This window comes from Pollicipes pollicipes, unplaced genomic scaffold (genome assembly GCF_011947565.3).
Source record: "Pollicipes pollicipes isolate AB1234 unplaced genomic scaffold, Ppol_2.1 Scaffold_2555;HRSCAF=2994_pilon_pilon_pilon, whole genome shotgun sequence".
Classification (NCBI taxonomy): Eukaryota; Metazoa; Arthropoda; class Thecostraca; order Pollicipedomorpha; family Pollicipedidae; genus Pollicipes; species Pollicipes pollicipes.
Genome location: NW_023596136.1, coordinates 38803845 through 38827742, shown reverse-complemented (window position 1 = coordinate 38827742; position 23898 = coordinate 38803845). Strand labels below are relative to the sequence as shown.

Here is a 23898-nt window from a genome sequence, read left to right as displayed (position 1 = left end):
CTATCATCTGGCGGTGTTATTGGAGGGCATCTGTCACCCTGGGATCTGGCAGAACGAGCCGAGCTTTACGCACTTGGTCGTTAGAGCCGAACGCACGGGCTATACTCATTCAGTTACACAAGAACAACGACCAGAAGGTAAAACTCATCTTAGTTCTTCAACTGGGGGTCGTGGTTTTTAAGAGCATTGGATTATTGACAATTTTCGAATTTACAACTAAATTTTTCCGCGAACGGGTTAAAAATTATCATATTGGTTACAACGCTAACATAATATCTCTGGCAAAGGGAAATTTATCGAAAAATATGAGATTATTGGGTAACTGTATACGTGTGCAGGTTGAACAAACAACCTTTCCTCGTGGTCTCAATCCCTTGAAATGGAATCAGACAAAAACTTGGCAACACCCAAGCAACAAAGCAGGACACGTGCAACCCTGAGAAATGGTGATCAAAGCGAAATGCAGGACACAAAAGCTCAACAAATTTTCAAATGATGGTTGACAATCGCCAAGTGACGGACTTTCCGCTGGTGCTTAGCATGTTCGCAATGTGCTGTGACCGTTCAAACGAACCCTGGGTTGGACATGCTTTGAGTGGCAGCACTACGTGTAGCTTGCTCTCTTATTTGCATCTATAGTTGAGCCTCTCGCGTTTTAACATTCATACTTTGCTAAAATTCTCGAGCAACACATACTGAGCGCCTCTACAGACCTGTTCCCTAAGCATCTTAACTGGCACGAAAGCGGGGTGTGGCCGACGCACAACACGTTGTTCCCAACGTCTTCAGAAAGCGCGTTGGATCCGTCGTAAACAAGCTTTTAGATTGGTGGTCGAGGACGGAGGGGGGATGGAGGGAGGGAGGAGGGCGTGTCGACCGCAAGAAGTCATGCAGCAAAGCCCTTAGCCTTGTCTGGCAGGTACGTGTGATGTGCAAAGCCCAGGGCGGAGTTATTCTAGTGAAGGAAGCACATTACAGATGAGTTCACGAGCCCCATGTCACTGGGAGCTAATGACACCAGCCTTTACCCGCTGAAAAGGGGTCGGCCTGCGGCGACACTCTACCAAGACTGGCCTAACGGCTCGCAACGCCTCAGGTCAGATCAGATCAGGCCTGCCGGGCATGATCACGCCGTGTAGATCAGATCAGGCCTGCCGGGCATGATCACGCCGTGAAGATCAGATCAGACCTGCCGGGCATTATCGCGCCGTGTAGATCAGATCAGACCTGCCGGGCATTATCGCGCCGTGTAGATCAGATCAGACCTGCCGGGCATGATCACGCCGTGAAGATCAGATCAGACCTGCCGGGCATTATCGCGCCGTGCAGACCAGATCAGACCTGCCGGGCATGATCACGCCTCGAAGATCAGATCAGACCTGCCAGGCACGATCGCGTCTTGTCGCCAGTGAGCTGCCGGCTGTCTCCCGTCTCTGGAATGACTGGCCTCCTTCCTAGCCGCCAATTCCAGCCGGTTTCAGCGGGGCTCGCTGCACCCCTGGGCCACACGTCCCGGCATCAGACGTCGCTCCGACTTCGCCACGATCGCCCCGCTACGCCGCGATCGCCCCGCCGCGCCGCGATCGCCCCCGCCGCGCCGCTATTCTGCGTTCCGACCGCCCCAGTCGCGCCATTACCGACCGAAGCGCTTAAGCACGGCGTAGTAGAGATTCTGGAAGGCGTGCGCCGACGCGCCGAGGATGACAGCCAAAATAACGGTGAAGATGGCGCCCATCATGGCGCCGTCGATGGCGATGCCCTTGGGGCGCGCCTCGGCGCCCCCGGCGCCGCTCATCACCTCGCGCGTGTCATCCACGATGGTCTTCATGAGGCGCAGTCGCTCCCGCATGTCCTCCACCGACTCCTGCACCTGCGGCTCCTGCAGCACCTCGCGGCGCACGCGCACCTTCTCCGCCTCGCTCAGGCCTGCGGGCAGATCAGGGACGTGGTAGAGTGTAGCTAGGATCACGCTACGCCCAGATCGGCGGCGGAAAGGGTGTGAATGTGTGTGAATTTTAACTTAGGCTATGGCGTGATGTGTCAGAGACGGAGGTGGGACGGGTTCAAAAACCGCTGCGAGGGCGGGGTGGATGTATGTTGGATCGATGGCTCCAACACGAGGCCCTTGTGTCTCTTGATAGACTTCAGAACTGACCCGTGCACTGGAGACCCTGCCCCCTCCAAATATCTATGCGAAGATTATATTCATGGTTGGAAACAGTTGTCCATGATTATGTTAATTTCGCCGCTCAGAGATTTTTGAAAGCCTATGACACGGGCGTTAATGATTTGTTCATTGTTTTGAACTTCTATGGAACTGTTTGGAGCGCATAGTGTATAGCACACCCTTGCATATCTTGTTGCCTGGACCCTATGATACACCATGTCAAAAGCATAACTCCACGGTCTCTTTCAAAAGTCCTCGACATGAACTTCACGATGTCCTCTTAGTAGACATAGCCAGGCCGCACTGAGTCATATAAAGCGGCCTGTCTTGCGCGAGCTACTAGCATTTTTCCAGTGCAAAGCTCTCACTGAAACTGAGGTGAAATTGGTACTTAACCAGATAGCCAGTATATGAAGGCTTTACCTGAATAGCTGCCGGCAGTGTCTTCGATATTAACGCGATGTCCTGCAAAATAAAATGAATATCAGCGCAACTAACTGTCGGTGGATCTGATGCATGCATGAGCCAACACAACAGAAATGATAACATAAATCTGCGTCCTGGAAGTGCATAGAAATACCACCATAACGAATCGGCGTGCTGTATGATTACGGTATTAGGTATATCGTCGGTACTTTTTCAGGCCATGGTCGTGATAGGACGACTACCTGCAGCTGAGCAATGGGAGCCGCTGCTCCGGACCCCTCATAAGAGAGGTCATTCGCTGACGGTGCCGCTCTACAGAGCCCTCGACTGATGTTTCGCAGAGCTAGCTCAGGTCAAGGGCGTCGTTTCGCAAAGCAAACTGCGCGGTCTCTGCACGGAGTCGATGAACTCGCGGCACCCGCGGTATGCAGTTTCGTCCTCGGACGTGGCCAACTCTTTATCTTTTGGAATAAGATCGAAGTAATAGTTCATATTCGCCCTCCGTTGCAGTGTTGTTTTGTTACTTTTTTTCTTTTTTGCATGCGCGTGAAGTCAATGATGCAGTGTCCTCTGTCGAATTAAATCTAATATCGGGCTGAACCGCAAGTCGGTGAGAGAGAGGGACTTGAACCCATCCAGCTGAGCATAATCCAACAGCCCGCCTCGGCCGAAAAGCAGACTAGAAGGACAGCAGAACAGCGAAACGACATAACATCAAACAGCGAATCCGACAGCTAGGACACGTACCGCCGGTTCCCGCCATGGTGTCTGGAGCGTGGCGTCGTGCTCACTCCTCCGCGCAACCTCTTGACCCGGGACACAGAGCGGCCGCGGCTGGCCGGGAAGGTTGCCTGCGGTTGCTGCAGCACGCTGGCGCTAAATCGGCTCCGAAGCGCGCGAGCGCCGCGAGTCGGGTTTCGTCGTTCGCGGTCACCCACGCGCGCCCCGCCTTCTTCGAAGGTGACCGATCGGTACCTGCCCACAGAACAAGGATGATGCTAGGTGGCTATTGACAGACAAAGGTTGGTCACAAAGGACGCCATGGGATCCGTGCCCTCAGGCATTGGTTGAAAGGGATGGATGGCCCGCAGCATGACGCTGAGCGCAAGTTGGCATATTTTCTGGTCTCTTGTTTGTCCCCCGTAGAAGCGGCTAGTATCCTGAGTAAATACAAGCAGGACTGTGACTTGGATACGACCGAGTAAGGGGCTTGATTACTGGCCAGATTACCGACAGGTCAAGGGTTCGAGACAAAACGTTTGCTACTGCACGCTGCGCTTATGCGCACCGATCCTCTGATCTGCTGTGAACTTGAGATGGCAACACAAGGACTCAGTAAGTAAAAACATGCCTTACAGTAAAAATATTAAATACGTACACCTCGGTCATTGGCATATTATTCCTCAGTCGCTAATCGGTGATCTGAATTTTTGCATGTTTAACCGCTGAGAAGAGAAAATAATAAAGCGTGATGTAAAAATGTAAAATACGCAAGACAAGCAAATTCACGGAAAGTGTAAGTGCAACGACTCATGAATCTATTTTGTAGGAAAGGTGGCATCGAAGTCAGCCGCCGATATTGGTATAGATCAGCCACACCAGTGAGAGGAAAACAGTGCGCTACAACGCTTCTTTGACCCGCCGACAAACCAACGCTCCCGGCCGAAATGTCTCGACCTGAGCCCACATAGAGCCGCCACCCACTAAAGCCAGAGAGCGACCGTCGACGGCGACGCGTCACCGGGGCCGCTCGCCTTCCACCGCACCCACCTGACGGAGGAACGTGTGGCGGAGGTACGACTCGGCGGCTGGCCCGTCCGTCAGCTGGCGGGGTCGGCCGACGCCGGCACGGCCGGGGCACTGGTGACGCCGGCCGACCGGTGCCGTATCGATCGGAGACCGACGCGCTGCCGCAGCCGGCGCCTGCGCCGCCGCCGCCGCCGCCGCCGCCGCCGGCACGGCGCGCGAGATGGCAGGCGCCATGTCGGCGCCGGTGATCTGACGGGTGGGCGGTGGCGAAGGGAACGATCCGCAAAGTTTACCCCTCTCGCTTCCCGTCGGCTCCAGGCTTGTTGCCTTCACCGGGAGATGCAGGTGGTGTAACACATCTCTTACCCCGGCGACGACAGGTGGTTTGTCTCATGCCGCATCCCCCGCGGAGAATTCATGAGGCCTCAAAAACAATCAAACTTGACAGTGCGACGAGATTCTGCGCATGAAAGGAGGTGTTCCACAGTCGTATGGGGTTTTGAACAGAAATAGCCATCTGGAAGATTATTCTGTGCAGTTCACATCCTTGCCATTCTTTAGGCATAAGCCTTCTAGTGTCTGAGCTGCACGCCCACGAAGATGTGCAGGCTATATCGTGCAGACTATTTCAAGGTCATTCAGGTATGCATGACACCAAAGGAATGTCATTCAAATCACGTCACTTCATTTACCATGCGGCATTCAAGGCCAACGAGACTATGCACGTCGAGCCGTTCATATCTGGCGTTTGTGAACATGGCTTTCAGATGTAATGGACGTCAACTAGCTGTCAAACGACGTTCAGCAGGCTGAGCCAGTTTTAATCACGATTTTGTCATGTGACTATTTGAATTGGAGTCGCTTTGAACAGTAACGGTCTTTTCAGGGCTATGGGATAAAGAAGAATAGATGACGGTGTGGCAGGTTTACCTGTGTCTGGAGCCCAAACCGCCGAGACCTAACCCACGCAGGGACTCGTCTTCGGGATGTGCGCCGGGCGCCCGGACGGCTGTCGCCTCCCGGGGTCTCTCGGCCCACTCGTTGTTGGCGCATGCAGCTTGCCCCAGGTATGCAGGGTACCGCAAGGATGCAGGATAAAGCAAGAAAGAGGATAGCAGGATCAAACTTTCAATGGCGAATCACGTTTTGTGTCACCTGCAGCAAAAAGCGGGACATCCTTGCTAGCTATTGCGGGAATAAGACTTGTAATCGAATAAGTTCAGAGGAGCGCCATAACCGAGAGTGTGAATGCATGCAAGCACCTTAAGATCACGGATAAATATGTAAGGACACCACGAAAAAGGGCCAAAACAAAGGCACATGACGAAATTAGCACCATCACTGCAACGGCCACACCTGCAGTGCTGCCACGGCCACCTCTCGGTACATTGAAATACTATATTTGTTTGAACCGCCACCTATTCACAGTCGACCATGGGCCACCTCCCACTGGCCCAGCGACACACCGGACCTTATGTTAACACCAAATATAATGAACGCAAGTTGCGACACTCCCTGCCAAGAGGTGGAAGAAAAAACAAAAATAAGAGGACAAGGCTGCAAAGCCCACTAGGATGCTACGCTAGTCATTAACAGAAATAAACAAGGAAGGCAAAATTGTGGTTGTAGCCAACGGCACCATACGACTGGCCGCTAATGCCCACCTGGGAAAGTAACTCACTCACACGATATCAGTAGTACAACATTCACGCACGCTGGTAAGGGCAGAGGTCTGGTCCGAGGGATCCGAGTCCAGGGCTCCAATTCCAGCCGCCCACCAGACTGAAGAAGCTGAGCAGGTGGGCGATGGAAAGACAGAGCCGCCATTTACGTGTTAAAAACATGCAAATAGTCGTAGTAGATTTGTGCAGGCACGCGCACACACAAACACACACGCACGCACACACACACACGCACACACACACACACACGCACGCACGCACACACACACACACACACACACACACACACACACACACACACACACACACACCCACACACACACCCACACACACACACACACACACACACACACACACACACACACACACAGGCCGGCCGGAGGTCGTAATCATGGGCCCGGCTCGCAGAACCGCACGCTCTAATGCCAGCCGAAAGACCCTGCGCGTTGATCAGGGCCGCCCTGAGTCCACAAGGGTCTATATGTCGGCCAGACACCACCAGTAATGCACAGTAGGTTCCGAAGCGGCATGCGCCTGATGGCTTATTTCCCACGCAGGAACAAAGCCAGAGCCAGCGATTTACATTGGTTGGGGTCCCAGCATCTGTCAGGCCCCCACAGCGCCTAACGAGCCCTGTGTTAGCAAGGGGTCCCAAGTATGCCAGGAGCAGTGTTCGAGGAGGCCTAAAGAGCCTGGAGGGGTCATCGGGTCCGACAATCAAGGGCCCGATTGGGGGTCTAGGGGTACAAATGGTTGGCCGGAGACTTATTCAGGGGCCCGGCTCGCGGGGACGGGCACTCAAATGACAGCCAGAGGGCCACTTGGGGCAATCGGAGGCCCCCTGAGTCGATATGGGCCTATATGTCCATCAGGCACCATCGGTACCGCACAGTCACCTCCGTGTCGGTATGGGCCTGAGGGCTTACTTCCCATTTAGCTGCAAAGCCGGAGCCAGCGATTTACACTGGTTGGGGCCTTCGTACGTCACGGGCCTACAGCGCCGAACAGAACGTCCTTTGTTCACTACGGGCCCCGAGCTGAGCAAGGGCAGTGTTTGATGAGTCGGGTCGAGGGCCACGACTTGTATTGGTCCGGGTCCCTGAAACAGTGATTGTGGCCTCTGAGCCGGCCAGGGGCCCACAGTGTCAACCAAGGGGTCTTGTGTCGACTAGTGTCCCCTGGTCGGTCACATTCTTTGTTTAAGGAGACCCGAAGAGGGGCCGAAGGGCCCCTCGGGACCAAAGATTAAGAGCCCGATTGAAAGACTGAATGGCCAGAAAGACTGACCATAGGCAACACTGATGGTGTCATCCCGCCCGTAACGCCGTGACCTCAAATATCAGTAAGAGGGTCTGTTGCATCGGTTGGGGACCCCTGGGGGAGTGCGGGCATCTATTTCAGCCAGAGACCACCAATACCAAACAGCCGGCTACGTGTCGATATGAGCCCTGGGGTCCATTTCCCAGGCACAAGCGAGGCTTGGCCCGCGATCTGCTTCAGTTGGGTTCACTGGAACTATGATGGGGTCCGTCAGGGGCCTTAAAGTGCCTGACAGGGGTCCTGTGTCAGTATGTGGCCAGAGTCACTACGAGCCGTGAGAGGGACCCGAAACGCCCCTCGGGACCAAAGATCAAGGGGCCGATCGAGCCCTGGCCCTGTGATCACTCGTGGTGCTGTGACCTGAAATTTCGGTCAACGGGCTTCTATTAGGGCCCCTTATTAGGGTCCTCTATCTCCATTACACTGTGCCTCGGCACGGAACCAGGCTATCGGTTCCATGCCCGTCTGAACCCTTGGGACCCATTTCCCAGGCGGGCATGAGGCTTGGGCCCGCACTTTGTAATTTTCGGGGTCCCTGAGATAATGAGGAGCTCCTGTGTCGGTCAAGGGCCACAGTGCCCAACATAGGTCCTGTGGCGGGACGTGGCTTCGAGTCGACCAGGAGCGGCGTTTTAGTCGCCCAAAGAGGGGCTGAAGGGTCTCTCGAGTTGGCTCCGTGTCGGTCTGAGCTCTGAGGGCCTATTTCCCACACAGCGACAAGGTCGGGCCAATGATTTACATTGGTCAGGGCCCTTGGAACAATGCGGGACTCCTGTATCGGTCAGAGGTGCCTAACATCCCGGAAGACAGTGAAGCTATGAGGATTTGTAGGCATTTGGTGCTTGTAGGTATTTGGTAAAATTGACCTTGAAAGGTCAAACAAGGTCACTGACCTTAACTGAACACCATTAGCCTCTTACTTGGAATAGGTATATAGGCTGATGGTGGTTGCATAAAAAGGTATTGGACACTCGAGACTCAATCCGGAGTTTGACCTCGTTTGACCTTGATAAACCACAAGATCATTACCTAAGAAGCTATAATTTTGTCACAATGACATTTACATAAATACCAATATGCTCTTTGAATTTCGTGCCCTTAGATGTCTTAGAATTCTTGAGGTTTAAGGGAGGGGTGTCAAATTGACCCCCCAACCTAGCGGGGGGTATCTAACCGGCCACCCGGGAGCGTGTTAAACAAATGACATTAAAACGTTTGAGCATGCGCGCCAGTACTCTCGGGAGCCGGGACAGCGATGGCCTGGGTTGCAGCTGCTATAAAGCCGAACGGCGTTGCCAACTGCAAGTCACACTAGGTGGTGAGTGCCATGCGTGCGAGAACGACCGTCGTGAAATGATGGCCACGAGGGTCTTTCAAAGCTAAGTCGTATCGTTCAAAGATAAGGCTGAGCCTATCTTTTTTACAACTTTGAGGTTGTCCTCTGGACAGATTAACAGTTACAGCAACGCGGAAACAGAGATCCTACCCTTACTCTTCCAGTTCACCAGATTCCAGCACCAATTCGCGGTGTTGTAAAAGCTAGTTCGTTCTTATTATCAATCTAAAAATCGCACCGTTGAAATATATGCTCGAAAATTACCTGCAAAGTGTAAGATTTGATGTCTTAAAGCGTTTTAAGGTATTTTTTTCAGATGTGTCATCATTTTCGTCCACATCTTGTTCACGACTCAGTGTTAGCCACTGAGCCGACAATGCACGGACCATGGAAACTGCAACGCCCAGCGTCGAGATTTTTGTTGCTAAGATTTGTGAGCGCGAATGTCCAATACTATATCGCATGATTTGTATCAGCAATGGATTCTATCTGAATGTTGAACACCTCAAGATAAACATGCCTCGGTCATACTAATGCAAATTAATAGCCAATTTTGATCTACAATCTAGGTTCGCAGCTTCCTTAATATTTCTATAGATCACAGATGAGAACCATGACAAAGCTTCTGAGTTCAATCAGGTTAGAAACAGTCCACTGGACCGTTGTAAGGTGGAGAGCGTCGGTGATTAATTTCCTTAAATCGTTTAACACGCGCATCTGGTGCAAGGCCTTAGAAATACGCAGCTTCCATGCACGGAATGGCATGTGGCGATATTGAAAGAAGGAAGAAGTCCTGCGCTGTTCGGAGATATTGATCCGGTAATTTTGACTCGAAAAATATAGCTAGTTTCCGAATAATATCCTTTTAATGATGCAGTTCAGCTCCTCAGTGTTACTGATATTAATGACAGGTTCTGAGAGTTCATCAGATTATTTTCTTGAACTAAATTTTTAAGGTGAGACACTCTTTAAAAGGGAACATCATCGTATGATTAATTTCTTATCTCGGCCAGTACTTATTAGCAGATGTTGGCACATCCCCCATCTTTACGCTGATACAGGTGCTTTCTCCCAAGCTTTGCCTTTATTATTTCAGTAACTTCCAACTCGGTCGTAAAACAGAATCTCGTCACTGTGCTGGATTAATAATCGAAACAAAATGAGTACATAAAATAAAATGCAAGCGCCGTGTAGAGTGAAGCTGGGTTCCGATGATCGTTACTATTTAAATCAACCAGACATTTCTTGAAATTTTTGTGTAAAGCGCACTACCAACCTATGAAAAAAACGGTGCAGAGGGTGAGTTTTTCCCGATGTGAAGGGGTTGATCATCCTGCCAACCCGGGTTTTATGAGGTTTAAAACTGTGACGACACTACTTCCTCTGCCCTGTGATGTTAACGACACCGGAACCCAGTCTCTGACTGATTCTACCGACGGAAACATACGGCACGCGCGCGCTTCGTTAATGTACTTAAAATGCTCGCCGGCAACGACTGAGCGATCAAGCGGTGGAATTTTGACAGCGCAAAAATATGAGATCGCAGCCTTTTAGGCAAAGAAAATGTTTGGGCGGGATCATGCAGAACATGACGAATAAATAGGTGGCAAATACCAGTAATGAATCGATGCGTGCGATAAGGTGAATTTCGGCTTGAACCCGGTACAGTTTTGACGACAGCTGCTGCATTTGTGATCCCTTTTCCTAAAATGCGACATTCCCGGCTTGCCCGACAATTGCTGGCGCCACTGCACATCACAGAGTTTGTCTTGGCCACATGACTTGCAGACAGTACATTGATCGACGCCTTGAAATTGGATTCCCGTCTCTACCCTATTTGGGTGCTGACATATGTGGGTGTACAATGTGAAAAACGTAGAACGTTAGGACGCAGTCTGGCGACTGTTGATGCCATGAATCATGCTGACGCACGCCAGGCACGAATTATTCAATGATAATATTTGTTCTGACTTTGAGTGTTCCATGGTCAATGCGGTGGCGTTATTCGCGTGGCGTTTCGATGGTGCCGTGCATGTCTGGGTGATCTTGAAAAGTCTATGAAATATTCTGTACAAGTTTGGGGCGTCAAGCTTAAAATCAGAGGGTTTTAAGCCTTACAATGAATGTGCCACCTTGACACGGGGCTTTGAACTGAAATAGCCATCTGGAGGACCATTTGATGCAATTCACGGTCACTTCCTTTTTAAGACCCAAAACCCTCAGATTCCTGAGTTGTGCACCCGCAAAAGTGCGAAAATGCTTATTGGGAAAATACTTCAAAGTCACCTTAGCACTAATGTCGTCAAAGAATTGTCACACAATTGCCGTTATATTACAGGTTGTTTTCTGCTTATGGCCACAACAGCATGGCCGCTGATACATTCGCAAGAGCCATGATGCCGCACGTATGATACATTCTACGAAAGGTGATTGGCTGTTAGTAAGATTTCGCTGCCGGATGCGTGTCTCGAACGTAAGCGTGAGCACTTTTGGGTTGTGCGGCACTTCGTCGCAAACGGGGCATTTTTCCTTATTTCTAGGCCATAGGTCAATGCTATAAAAAGAGAACGCCACCGTCTGCATACAAAGTACAGCACCGAAAAAACAACGGCACTCTCCCGAATGTTGCAAAAAAGAAGACCCGAATGCAAAGCTGCCTTTTATTCCCACTTTTTTCTCCACTGATTTGTTTCTTACAGACAGCCCGGTTTGCGCCTCGTGTACCGCAGCAAAGAACCTTGCACAGGTTTATGGCTTAGCAAGGCATTATAAAGTTAGAGAAATATTACAGTTCTTTTAGATACATTTGTGCTAAACATCTAACATACATCAAAGGACAAATTTAAGTATTAAACAAAAAATTGTGTGCTACAAGCTCAACCTCTCGAGCTGCATCGCCATGAACCCCCGATGGAACTTCCTTTTGAGGGGAGCTCACGGTGAAATGTGGTGGTATAACTGAAAGCCTGTGCGGAAATTGCGAGAAAACCTTTAATTTGATGGTTCCGCGGATTGTGCAAGTGTGTGATCACACTTATGTGACATTAGAGTGTGAATCAGGCTCTTGAAATGGGTGTGATCACTGGTGGTGCGTGCCAGTGGCTTGTACTGATCTTGCTGTGATGGGGAGTGCGCGTGCGAGGTTTGTGCTTCTGAGAGAGGACATTGCTCTGGTATTCTTTAACTCTAATGACTCCCAACAAAATGTGATATATTGATACCTGCCTCTACCTTAAGGTCGACACTTAAGCATGACAAGATAATGACGTCGGCACACTGAAAGGAACACTAGCCTCCATGCCGCAGGGGTGTTCAAAGGCACTTTGCTGCTTCAGTATGATCTTGCCAACGTTTTGGACGTGTTGAGGTGCTGCAGCATGTAATTGACCCATTGCATGCCATTCTATTAGCAATTCATTTAGGCAGAATGGGCAGTCCAGTACAGCTCATTAATGCACATGCTTGGTAGAAGCTTGCATGATACAGCTTTACAAAATTGTGTTTCACTTAAAAATTCTGAAAGTATGGTGCTGTACGAATGTAGATGCACAAACTGCTGTCTTAACAAATTTTGTACGCAGGCAAGCATCGCTTGTGAGTCATCATTGTCAGTCACTGCAACTTGTGTGGGATGCTGGGTGCTGGGGAAGGTGGAAACGTATTGCTGTTGGTTTCTTAGATAGCACTTAATAATATTTTTATCTTGAGCCTTGTGTGCACCGGCACCTTCATCACCTCCCTGAATTTCGCCCATCTAACAACAGCTACATGCACTTGTCATGTCTCCAACATTGTGCAAAGTCAACAAGTTTGCAGTGCCAATTTACTATACGTCACATTCTCTTGTTATACATGTGTTATCACTTGTGCAAACAATATCATTGAGTGAAGCGGCCTGATGGCTACAGCATGTTGCATGGCTGCGGAGGCAGAAGACGTCTTTACATCTTTATCATCTATGTTTTGTGGATTCCTAAAACAGGCTGAGCAAGTGATGTCACTTATTGGTTGTGTGCTTTACTGAAAGTGATGTGTATATTGTATCATGCGTTTTTGGTCAGTCATATGTTAGATGCAGAGTTAATACAAGAATGCAGGCTTGACCCATATTTTCATAATGGAATTTATTATAAAAGCATCAGGGATTGCGGTACAAAAACCGTATCATTGTTTATTATGCTGTGCCACAGTACAGCACATGGATTGGGCCACAAGGACACTGTTGGCCCGTGCTATTACACAATGTACCACACTGGTTGATACTCTTTGTGAAGTCTATGAGATAGCAGCTGATAATTTATGAATGACTGATAACAACTGATTTGGCAACGCCAAAGGACTATCACCTGCGAGAATACTGTTGCACCACAATGGTCATAGAAGGGTAAACTAGTAATGGCATAGCTAATACTAAGCAAGAAAAACATTTTCGGCAGTTCAACCTTACCAGCTTTACCATAGCAATAACAGTACTTTGCCTATCAGTTCATAGCAATGTCAGAGATTCATTAATTTTTGCATCCAACTGCATTTTAAGCTACAAATAACAAAGAAAGTAGCAACTGTACACATCACATGATATGAATGTCAGGACTACAGCACTGCAGGCAAGGGTAAGGCGACAATACGGTAGTGGCATCCTCGACAGTCCTTTGCAGGTTTCGGTAGGAGGCTCATGACGCTATATAACAGCCTTCACAGCGTCTCGTGCTTTAATATTTACACGCGCCCTGGTCGCCGGCTAGACACGCTTCGCTCGGGTTGGGGGTCAATTTGACCCCCTGAAATCTCGGGAACTAAGAAAGCTAGACACCAAATGTACAGGGTGTGTTGATCTGTACGTAAAATCACTTAGGTCAAAGCTTGAGCCTCCTAGGTCATGACCTTCAGGTCAAATAAGGTTAAACAAGGTCAAATTCCATGATGGTCTCCAAATTGCCCCAGAGCCTAGGCAACTATTTCTAAGCAAAAAGTCACAAGCCCATTTGAGGTCAGTGACCTGTTCGACGTTTTCAAGGTCATGGTGACCAAAATCATACAAGACTGCTCTGAGTTTTGCGTTTGAATGAGCGACAAAGATTACGCTGGGCAGTATGTTCATAAAACAAAATGTCGACCCGGGTTATCTCAGGTCAATGACCTGTTCTGACCTCAAAGAAGTCAATGGAAGATGTATAATGCGTTTCCTGCTGTCAATAAATGCGAAATGAGCACCAGAAGCTATCCCATACAGCAAGCCCTAAAGTAATAAATCAGGTTGGATTTGACCTTGGTCTGACCTTAATACCTCACCAAAGGCCAACGTAATTTGCCCATTCAATATTTGCGCTGCCTAAGAAAGCATCTCAGAGATGTATAGATTCATCAAACACTCCGTTGTTGGATCAGATTGAATGATGTCCCAGAAATTGCCTTCGCTAAAGCGATGTCCTGACTTTCACCTGCGAGGTCAGTTACCTTGCGAGCTACATCTAATTTTTTTAAAATTCAAACGATCTGCTATTCAGTTGTCTACAGCTATGCAAAATTAAGCGCGGCTACGCCGCGCCGTTCGGAAGCCATTCTAGAAAAACTTTCAGGGAGGTCAGTTTGACCTTCACCCCACCCGAGCACGTGTCAATAATCTGCCTTAAAAGCTGGCGATCGCTACGCTGTGTATGTCAAACAGCCCACCAAAGCTTTTCTTCCGACCAGTAACAAACCAAAAAATCCACAAACAAGCCATTCAGTAATCCGCCACTCAACACAGCACCCGAGACGAGAATGGCTTGTTGGCGTCAGCTTTTGTGCGTTTCGGGGTATTCTGAGGTCTGGCTGCCAGATGCTGCCAGGTATTGCCGTCGTCACAAAACCATTCCATGACGCCATCGAATGTTATGGGGCGCATTTTCGGAAACTTTGAAATTGTGCTACTTAGGGCAGTTTTTAAGTTGAAAGCTTACCAATAGTTGCAAATAAGCTTTTTCCATTATATCTGATGCCTATCTCAATGTCTTGAACTGCGGTACATTTCCTTCAAAAGGGCATAGCTGTGAGCTGCACTGCCTGCTCTTCAAGACGGACATTTCAGTTCAAATCCCCATAACCCATGACACCAAATGTGGAGCACTCTCTGTAATGTGGGAGTGTCGCCAACTCAGCACCGCGACAGACTGTGATCTCTGTCCATGTGGTTGCTGCATTGTCTCACCATACTAAGGCCAGTTCTTAAGCAATCTTCTTGCGGTGGTCGTGGCCCACCGGCTCCCTCCATATTCATCAGGTGACGACCTCGTCACAAACGCCAGTACATAGACATGTGGCGTCCCAGCTTATGACCAATACACAGGTCACTTGTCAACACCCTCTTCTGCAGACTTGAGCTGCTGCAGCCTAAGGCTACCAACTTTGGGCTCTTTTTACCTGCGCGATGCAGACCTGCGGACTTCATACGTAGCACCTCAGTACACAACAGCTGACAACTGTGAAGTCTGGGAAAAAAGTCTGGGAACAACTGTCTGAGAAACCAGAGGTACGGGGTTCGATTCCCCGCGGTGCCCGCCCTTCCTGCCAGGGTGAGAGGCAGGCGACGCCATATAGCCCCAGCACCTGAGTTCGTCGTAAAGCCCCAATGACGCACACACTGGAGTGGAGTGGTGGAAGCCTGCAGCGGATTGTACAGTCAGCCCGTGAAGTGTGAGTTGCCGTGAAATAAGTTGCCGTGAAAGAGCTTAATGTTCATCACTAAGACGCAATGTCATGCAAATTGACATGTTGCTATACGAACGCCAACGGTGCCTTCTCTTCACGCAGCGAAGCAAAAGTGAACCGTAATAAAGCGATATATTTTTGCTGTCCTGAGTCCGTGGGCAGCGTTGCACCAGCAACATAACGGAGTTATCCATGAGCGCTTAAAAGCCTATCAAAGCAACTCAAACATACTTCATGTTCTTCACCTTTGTTAGACACGAGTCAACGTTACGCCGTTGATGGTGGCGCAAGTGGCGCCAAAGGTATCACCGCTTTGCGCAGCGAGACAGATGGGATCCACCTGCGATGTCGATAACCTTGGCTTTGCCCTTGTTTCTTCAGTATCAGTCTGACCCACCGCAGGAAAGAATCCAATGATCAAACGTTTATCTGGCCCCAATGACCGGGTCCCTGAATACTTAGATACTTCTTTGCCTTTCTAAACCGGGTGTGTTGCATGTAGGCTTTTTTGGCTAGGTTTGAAATATCTAAATATCTTGCATGGAAATTGCATTTGTTTTATGTTTATCGAGGAATCAGTTACTGACCTGACCTATCAACCTCGACAAATATTTGAGAACGCACTGGTGGTGTTTTTGCTAACTCACCTCTGCAGCGGTGATGTCAGGCTTTGTTGTCAAAGATGGTGAGAGGATTTCATGTCAAAGGTAAGAACCTGTTCCTGAAATCGGCGCCGTATGTCATATTGGTTACAGCTTCATACTTGTTTTATTTCAAAAGTCCATTCAACAAGGAGTGACTGATGACTTCACTGATGAAAGATAGGAACTGATAGTAGCACTGGTTTGTTAACTTTGCTCGTAGCAAATGCCTTTTTATGATGAAATGTCGACAAATGCGTTTTCAGTCCAGATTAAGTTCAAAAGACATTGTCAGTTACAGTCTTCAACGTTTATTTCACTGCATCAGAGGGCGATGGCGGACAAACAACCGCAGCGCACCCATCACCCAAAACGGTAACAATAACAGTTAGAACGCATTCAAACAAGTCTGCTAGTCCTATGCAGCTACTTCCTGTGCAAGCTTTTGTTAAATTTCACTTAACACTCGACAGGATATATATATATATATATATATATATATATATATATATATATATATATGGGTGCAAAGTATTTTCCAAAGTCGCATTCAACGCAATATGATATTGCAGCAGCGGTGGATGGCAGCTACAGAAATAATTAAAAGCTCTCGTTGCAACTAGCATTGTTGAGACCCACGCCTATGAAGATTGGGGGTTTTACATGTTCTCGAAGGAACGCTATCAACACAAATAGCAATACGGCTCATCGTAGCATGTTTCCACACGTGGCATACAAAGAATGATGCCAATGCATGCTCGGTGAATATTTATGCTGACCTCCCAGACCATGAACGTTCTTTCTGAAATGCTTTCTTGTGCCAAAGCCCGAGGCGCCATGTCAGTTTAACACTTGCCTGTCGACGCTTTTCAACCACAACGTTGCTGCCAATGACTTTCGTCATGTGATCTTCTCTTAGCAGAGCGGAAGCGACTGCGCGAGGGCTACTGGGATGCAGAGCACATTCAATTCTTCGATGAGGTTGGCATTTGTCGAAGTACTCAATATCGTCTTGTGAACCGTTCGCGTGTAGACAAGAAAACGAGGGTCGTTTCCACCGGCTTCTGAAACACGACACGTGCGGCTGTGAGAGGGGCATCGACGCTGGCGCGCCCGCGTCAAGTGGCAACCCGTATGAATCAAGCAAGGACAAATAGCATGGTGAATCAGCAACTGTTGTCTTGAGCACCTGCATTTGCGTCTTTAACAAGCTGTCCGCCCCGTGTATATTTTGCACTGCGGCATTCTTACCTGCAAGTGTTTGCTGGTCGTCAATAAGCGAGCCGGTGTCCTCGTATATTATTTTGCACTGCGGCATTCTTACCTGCAAGTGTTTGCTGGTCGTCAATTAGCGAGCCGGTGTCCTCGTGTAGCCCCATGGGGTGATCCAGTGTTGTGACGAATTCCTGTTGCCTCATAGAACTCTCAAGCGCCACAGGATCCAGCTGCTGAGTTGCGTCCAGTGGTTCCACCTGCAAAAGTCCCAAGCCCTTCACGAGCCTTTGAGGCTTGAGTGTTGAAACGGTAGGACACTCAGGTTAAAAGAGAGTAGAGTATCAGTGCGGGTGTGGCCACCCCATCACAAACTACTTCAAAATGAGCGCACTTGCGCACCACAAAAGACCACGAGCGCACCACAAACGCACTACTTCAACCTGATCACACCGGGCGATTACGTAGTTCGCGCCTTGAAGGTGCAGTACTCGTTGTTAAAAATGTGGAACCTACTAACCAGCATAAAAATCAACCTAAATTAAGGAGCGATTACGCTACAATTCATGTCATTACAGCATCTGTTAATATGAAATAGTTGAAACTAGCCACTCCCATGGATGACAGCGGGCGAGCCACTAATACACTAACCCAAGAAGAGTGTAACAAAACGACAGTGTAATATACCACAAAGTTCCATGTGCAGATTAATATCCCGGTCTTGAAGCTCGCATGCCGCCAGGCCCTGGTGGGTTTGCCGGAATGAAAGCTCACTTGGGTCACACTTTTGTGCCTCTTGTGTACATGATCTTGTGATCAAAAAGGTCTCTCTCTCTCTCTCCCTCTCTCTCTCTCTCTCTCTCTCTCTCTCTCTCTCTCTCTCTCTCTCTCTCTCTCTCTCTCTCTCTCTCTCTCTCTCTCTCTCTCTCTCTCTCTCTCTCTCTCTCTCTCTCTCTCTCTCTCTCTCTCTCTCTCTCTCTCTCTCTCTCTCTCTCTCTCTCTCTCTCTCTCTCTCTCTCTCTCTCTCTCTCTCTCTCTCTCTCTCTTTCTATCTCTATCTCTCTCGCTCTTTCTTTCTGCATCTGCCTCGGTCTCCATTTCTCTTTCGATCTTTGTGTCACTTCCCTTTTTTCTCTCGTGGTCTCACACGTACACGCACATGCACACACATACACGACCGTCCACACATTTTTCCTACTTGACCTGCGCGCACGTATGCGCAGTGGTAACGCTCTTTGGTGCTGTACTCTACACCTGGTGATGCAGAAGCAGCGCCTGATCGCGTCTCTGACCAGGAAGGCAGATAACTGTCTCATAACCACTCCGTGATGAGCACGAGCGATTAGTCTACTTGCTTCTGAAGCTCATTTATATTCTTGCTTTCAAATATGGAAACAGTGCCGTCTGCATATAGTACACGCCTCGGCGGCGGTAAGCAATGGGTAATGCATACATTTAGAATATAAAAAATGGGGCAAAGATGGATCCCTGGGCACCCTTAAACCAATGTTCCAATAAGTTGATGAAGTGTTCCGCATTTTCGTGGATTGTTTTCGGGCAGATAAATGTGAATGAAGCATTCGATAGGATCTAAAGATGATATCACATTTCTCATAAAAAGCACATTACTATTTACAGTGTCGAAAGCTTCTTAAGGGTCAATGCATACTAGATCATATTCACCTTGCAGAAGCCAATTTGCTTCCGTTTTTCTAGATGCCAGCCTGAGCGTCGTAACTTATAGCATTATTAATTAGAGAAAGCATGCGTGGATTATGATTTTGAATTGGATTTTTGGGAGATATGGCAATATGCTAATTGGGTGGTAAGCAGTTGCATTTTCTGTAAGTATTGGCTCGATTACAGCGATTTTCAGAACCTTTAGGGACATGAAAAATAGTACAATAAATCAATATGTAAATCAGGTATTGAGTAAAGCTTGATGTAAAGATCTGAAAATTTAGGAAGTAGATTTGGTTGCAACAGCTCTCACATTCTCACCCTGTTAAAAACGTTCGAAAGTTCCCCTTCCGTTGAGGTGGTCGACTCATGCTGTTTAGATTTCGAGTGATGGATGCAGGAGATGAAATGCTGACCATAGGTTCCTTTTTAGCTGTTTTCCTTCCCCGGCAGAGAACTTGTTGAACGCCTCATTCATATGCTCATCTCGCTGATCTCAACCTCAATGACGTCATTGATCTTACCTTGAATTGGAACTCCCGGAATATTACTTATAGGGAATGTTCCACATTTGAAGATATTGAAGCAAGCATCAGATATAATAAAACAAGCTCACTTATAGCTATTGGTTTACTTTTAAGTGGAAAAACCGTTCTGTACAACACCATTGCTCTATGTAGCAAATATGCTCAATAAATCATATGTTCATTACGTCATCGTACTTTGCACAACGTTGGCTGAAAACCAATTGACAGCCGGCATATCTGGAATTCATACTTACTAACTAGCGCCAGACAGATACGACTCGACAAGCGTATATTTATTGGCCTTGATCATCGCGTGGCCAATGGCATGGCATTAATTGAATGACTTCATTTTTGCATCATGGATGCCTGGGTTACCTTAAAATAGTCTGCACGGGTTGGTCTGCACATCTTCGCCCGCGTATAATTAAAAAATAAGAGGGGTTTAGATCATAGAAGGACAAGACTGTACACTGCACGGAATGATCTTCAATATGGATATTTCAGCTCATATCCCCATACAAATATGGAAACACCCCCCTCAAGCGCTCCCGCATATCTTGTCGCAGCGCATCTAAGTAGTTTGGTCAATATGTTTTGGCACTGGTTATAGCTGTTGACTCTGAAAACAGAACCCCCAAGCTCATATAACAAGTATTTTGTTTGTTAGCAATGAATGATAACAGCGTGGTGCAGCCAAAGGCTTCAAGAGCTGTTGGTTTTGAGGTCTTCACGTATGAAAATTTGGAGACACTTTCATCACACACGTTGATAATATGGTCGGCAACGATGACAGGGTCTTCTTCATCTCAAATGCCAAACAGCTTGTTGTTGAAAAATAATATATGTTTATCAAATTTGCTTTAATGGAATCAAGGTATTGTTAGAGGGATTTGTGAACATTCTATTGCGTTCATACGCATGTTTAGCTAAACATGGGAAAGTCACCTTGCCCAATTTCTGCAACCATATCAGACACAGCTCATGCTCCTCGGAGATGAACAGAACCTTGTCTGTATTAGGTACCAATGATGACTGATTAACTATTGCATCAATGTTGTCCAGTTTTAGAGTAACCCGTATCACCGCAGCTGTGAAGAGAGCTGGTGTTACAAGTTCTCGGGGATTAAGATGATCACGGTCAAACAGAGCACTTTTTCAGCTGCCCCTGCTAGCCTATGGGTAGCAGACATAGCTTGGTATGTCGTAGCTGTTTTCTCAATGACGATGCGAGCTAGGGCCTGTTGGCCCACTCGTGGCTGGCGCATGCCCCGGACAAACGAGCGAGGAAGAGGATAAGACGGTCAAATGTTTGCTCACGACTTTCCCTTTCACTTTATCTAGTTTAAGGCCTTTCGGCCCGTTCAGACCATTTGACGCCTTGAAGAAGAAACTAAAAAAAGGTGCACACGATGTCATATCCTGTGAAACATGTTCGTACGTCTAAAAAACTACATAACGAAGTTTCAAGCGGATGCGGGTGATCGACACCTACTGAATCTCTTAAAGATACTTCCTGAATAAATTCACAGCAATAAGTCTGCAGGACACTAAGCTCTTGTTTGTATTCACCACTTTCAAGAAGAACGTATCCCACTTTAAGAGGGCGGTCACATGAATAACAAATGGAATGAGGGTGTTGCAAATATAAGTATATGAGTGAGCCTTGTGTGGACAGGTCGAAAACGGGTCAACACCTGTTCCAAACAGACTTTGCGGTTTGCATTTCATGATTCACAGCTCATCACGATTCACGTTTTGTGCTACATAATATAAGAGGTTGGATGTCCTCGCTATTCATCGCGGAAAAGGGCCTGTAATCGAAAAATAAATAAAAAAGCCATAGCCGGGCATGAGAATACCAGAAAACGTCTTAAATTCACGGATAAATATGTAAGGACACCACGAAGAAGGGACCAAGCACGAGCGCATAACGATACATTGCCACTGCCATCTCTCCTGTTGTCTAGAGCAGTCTTTGCACTTAAAAGTATACGAATAGTTATAAGCGAGTTTTTCATCATACCTGAGGCTTTCTTCAAGATCATCAAATGTAGAAAGATGATCAAATTTCATTTCAAATGCACTCACTTCAACGTATGCTCAAATGCACAAAAATACATCGGCATGCCCAAAATGAAACGAGGAGCACGCCAGTGCAAGTTTCATACTACCACCTGGCATCCTGCCGTAAAGATTGGGATCTAAATCTGCAAGAATCCGATTTTCGGGAAACCTTCACCTTTGATCTGGCATAGTGGGGTCGACCATTGACAGCAGCATAATGTAATGTCATGTAATACCATTAACGAGATCACAAGAGTTAAGGCCAATCCACTGTTTTCTTTCCGCGGGGCTCCACCATTCTCAATGTATAAATTGAAAGTATATTGCATACCACGCACATCCGTTTTCGTTATGAAAAACAACGAATCAGGGCAATAGTCAAAATAAGGCAAGCAAACCGAGGTTTCTATCGCAACTTGGCGCATACCTTTGGAATTACGGCGTGAGATCTTCTTTTCCGTCTTCCTACACACAGATCTACCGTGCCTGAAATAGCAAAAATCGTTGGTGACTAGGTACGTGATATGCAATTATAATAGCTCAATGCTCCTCAGCCGCAAATGCGCATCGTGTACATTTGATACGTTGGAGGTCCATGTAGATAATACAGTGGTGACGGCATGTGATTGCGCCCAAATGGCTGTATGGAGCGACAGCAGACACGACTAATGTGAGTCAAACGCATTTATAAACTTGGTTACCGAGCTGAAAATAAACAAAAAATGAAAATTACAACATAGATCCTGGATTTCAAATGATTATTTGATAGCATTACGTGAATGAGGTGGGATTCTGGAAGACATTTTGGCAACACCTGGAAACGTCTCCTTATTACAAAGGAGTACTCAGAAAACTCAAAGTTGTTCTGGATCCTAGAAAATCTGGGACCCAGGACTCATGGATCCAATCTTATGATCAATTTCTGAATCAAACGGCGTAAATGCATGTTTTGGGCACAACCTGACTTGCTCATGCCAGCAGGTGATTTGTTTAGACGTATGTCACGCAAGTTGAAATGTAGTGCGGCGGATAATTTAATCTTCTCTTTTTTGTATTTTATGAAGCACTAATATTGCTATCAAAATGATCAAAAAAGAACCTCGACAAACGCAACTGCATCTGGCACACAATTGGCATGCCGACCGGTGAAACTTTTATAATATGACAAGCGCCTCAATAACCCAACGTTTTTTTTTTAGATGGAGCCCACATCCATTGTGTGAAAATTGCTGGTTTAAAACATTCGAAGTCCTCTCTGTTCTGACATTCTCAGAAGGCCTCATCTCAGATTATGTGGCATGCACTTTTCGGGCGGCGAAACTCAAGTTTCCAGCGTCAGCCCACAGCAAAACTGGACAACAGTTATTTCCGCCACCCAAGGCGCCCATAGCTCAGTGCTTCTACCGCCTTGGCACGCCATGCGAGTAGCGGCTTTCGTGCACAGTTTCACAGAGTATCTTTCGTACCGCTGCAAAACTGATAGGCTTGGCATGTCTTGCTTTGGGTTGCATAAATGTATGGCAAAGATTGGCGAGCAGCACCATTTTGTGTATGAAACATTTCCTGCAATGATTGCTACACTTTGAAACAAACGGGTAATGGCTGACATAAGACAGTTTTGGCTGTGCTCATCATTTTTTAAGTTCATTTACATACTCTGTTTATTGGCGCTTATTTTCACGTCCTTATCTACCGCTGGACAACGCATTCATGCATCAACGTGGCAACGCACTGCATTTCGTTATACCTTGGATGGTCATGCATAGCACAAGCCTGGATCATTTTTCCTCGGCCACAAGTTCAGATACAATTGGAGCAGCCTCAGTGGCAAATTACATACATATTAGGATCATGTTATCATGTCAATACGCCGCTTCTGGAATTTTTGCCTAACATGAAACGGTTGAATGCAAGTGGGTGATGTGAAGTGCACAAAAGGAACCACTGCAGCTTTTTGAGCTTCTGCCAGTTTATGCAGGCTTCAAGCGATAAGAACTGTTATAGCCAGAAACTGTCGCAATGTATTTTAAGCATACTGACATGCAAACCATGATTTGGTGTGGTATATAAAGTTGACAGGCAGTGTGTATGAAATATGTAGTCCACTATGACGAGGGTGACACGGCATTGAGGTTTCGATACAGACCTGGAAGCAGGCATTGATTGGGCACGACAGTGACGCTTGTGTGCGTGCTCGTCTCGGTTTTTGTAATCCTTAGCAGCGGCCACACGAACAAGCCATCTGAGGAACATATACGGAACACATTGTCACACACACATGAACACAGATTGTCGCTAACAGTAAGGTTGAGCTTGCCTCCCCGCCCCCCGCCCTCCCCCCCCCCCCACACACACTGTTTTAAGCGATTCTGCCGTGCAAGGGAATTTTCTGCATGCACCTTTC

General features: G+C 47.7%; 2 protein-coding genes across 2 annotated transcripts in view; both read right to left on the bottom strand.

The window, feature by feature from the left end:
• Positions 1-1601: 1601 nt before the first annotated feature.
• On the bottom strand, positions 1602-4448 carry LOC119112327 (uncharacterized). Its single transcript, XM_037236455.1, has 4 exons — positions 4364-4448; positions 3341-3568; positions 2591-2632; positions 1602-1926 (listed from the first exon to the last, which is right to left on the bottom strand). Exons 2-4 carry the CDS (start codon positions 3354-3356, stop codon positions 1634-1636), a joined length of 351 nt encoding a protein of 116 aa, XP_037092350.1. The 5' UTR covers positions 3357-3568; positions 4364-4448; the 3' UTR covers positions 1602-1633.
• An 11854-nt stretch (positions 4449-16302) lies between these two features.
• LOC119100981 (uncharacterized) overlaps positions 16303-23898 on the bottom strand; it is a 14525-nt gene continuing 6929 nt past the window's right edge. Inside the window, exons 3-6 of the mRNA XM_037224217.1 lie at positions 23641-23736; positions 21922-21980; positions 17336-17483; positions 16303-17075 (exon numbers count right to left, since the gene is read on the bottom strand). Of these exons, the coding sequence (XP_037080112.1) occupies positions 16927-17075; positions 17336-17483; positions 21922-21980; positions 23641-23736 (452 nt within the window). The 3' untranslated portion in view covers positions 16303-16926. The remainder of the gene's footprint in view (positions 17076-17335; positions 17484-21921; positions 21981-23640; positions 23737-23898) is intronic.

Excerpts from the sequence above, each read along its gene's own strand:
- LOC119112327 (XM_037236455.1), bottom strand. Across the intron at positions 1,927-2,590 it reads CACTGCCGGCAGCTATTCAG|GCCTGAGCGAGGCGGAGAAG; the intron begins GTAAAGCCTTCA and ends ATCTGCCCGCAG.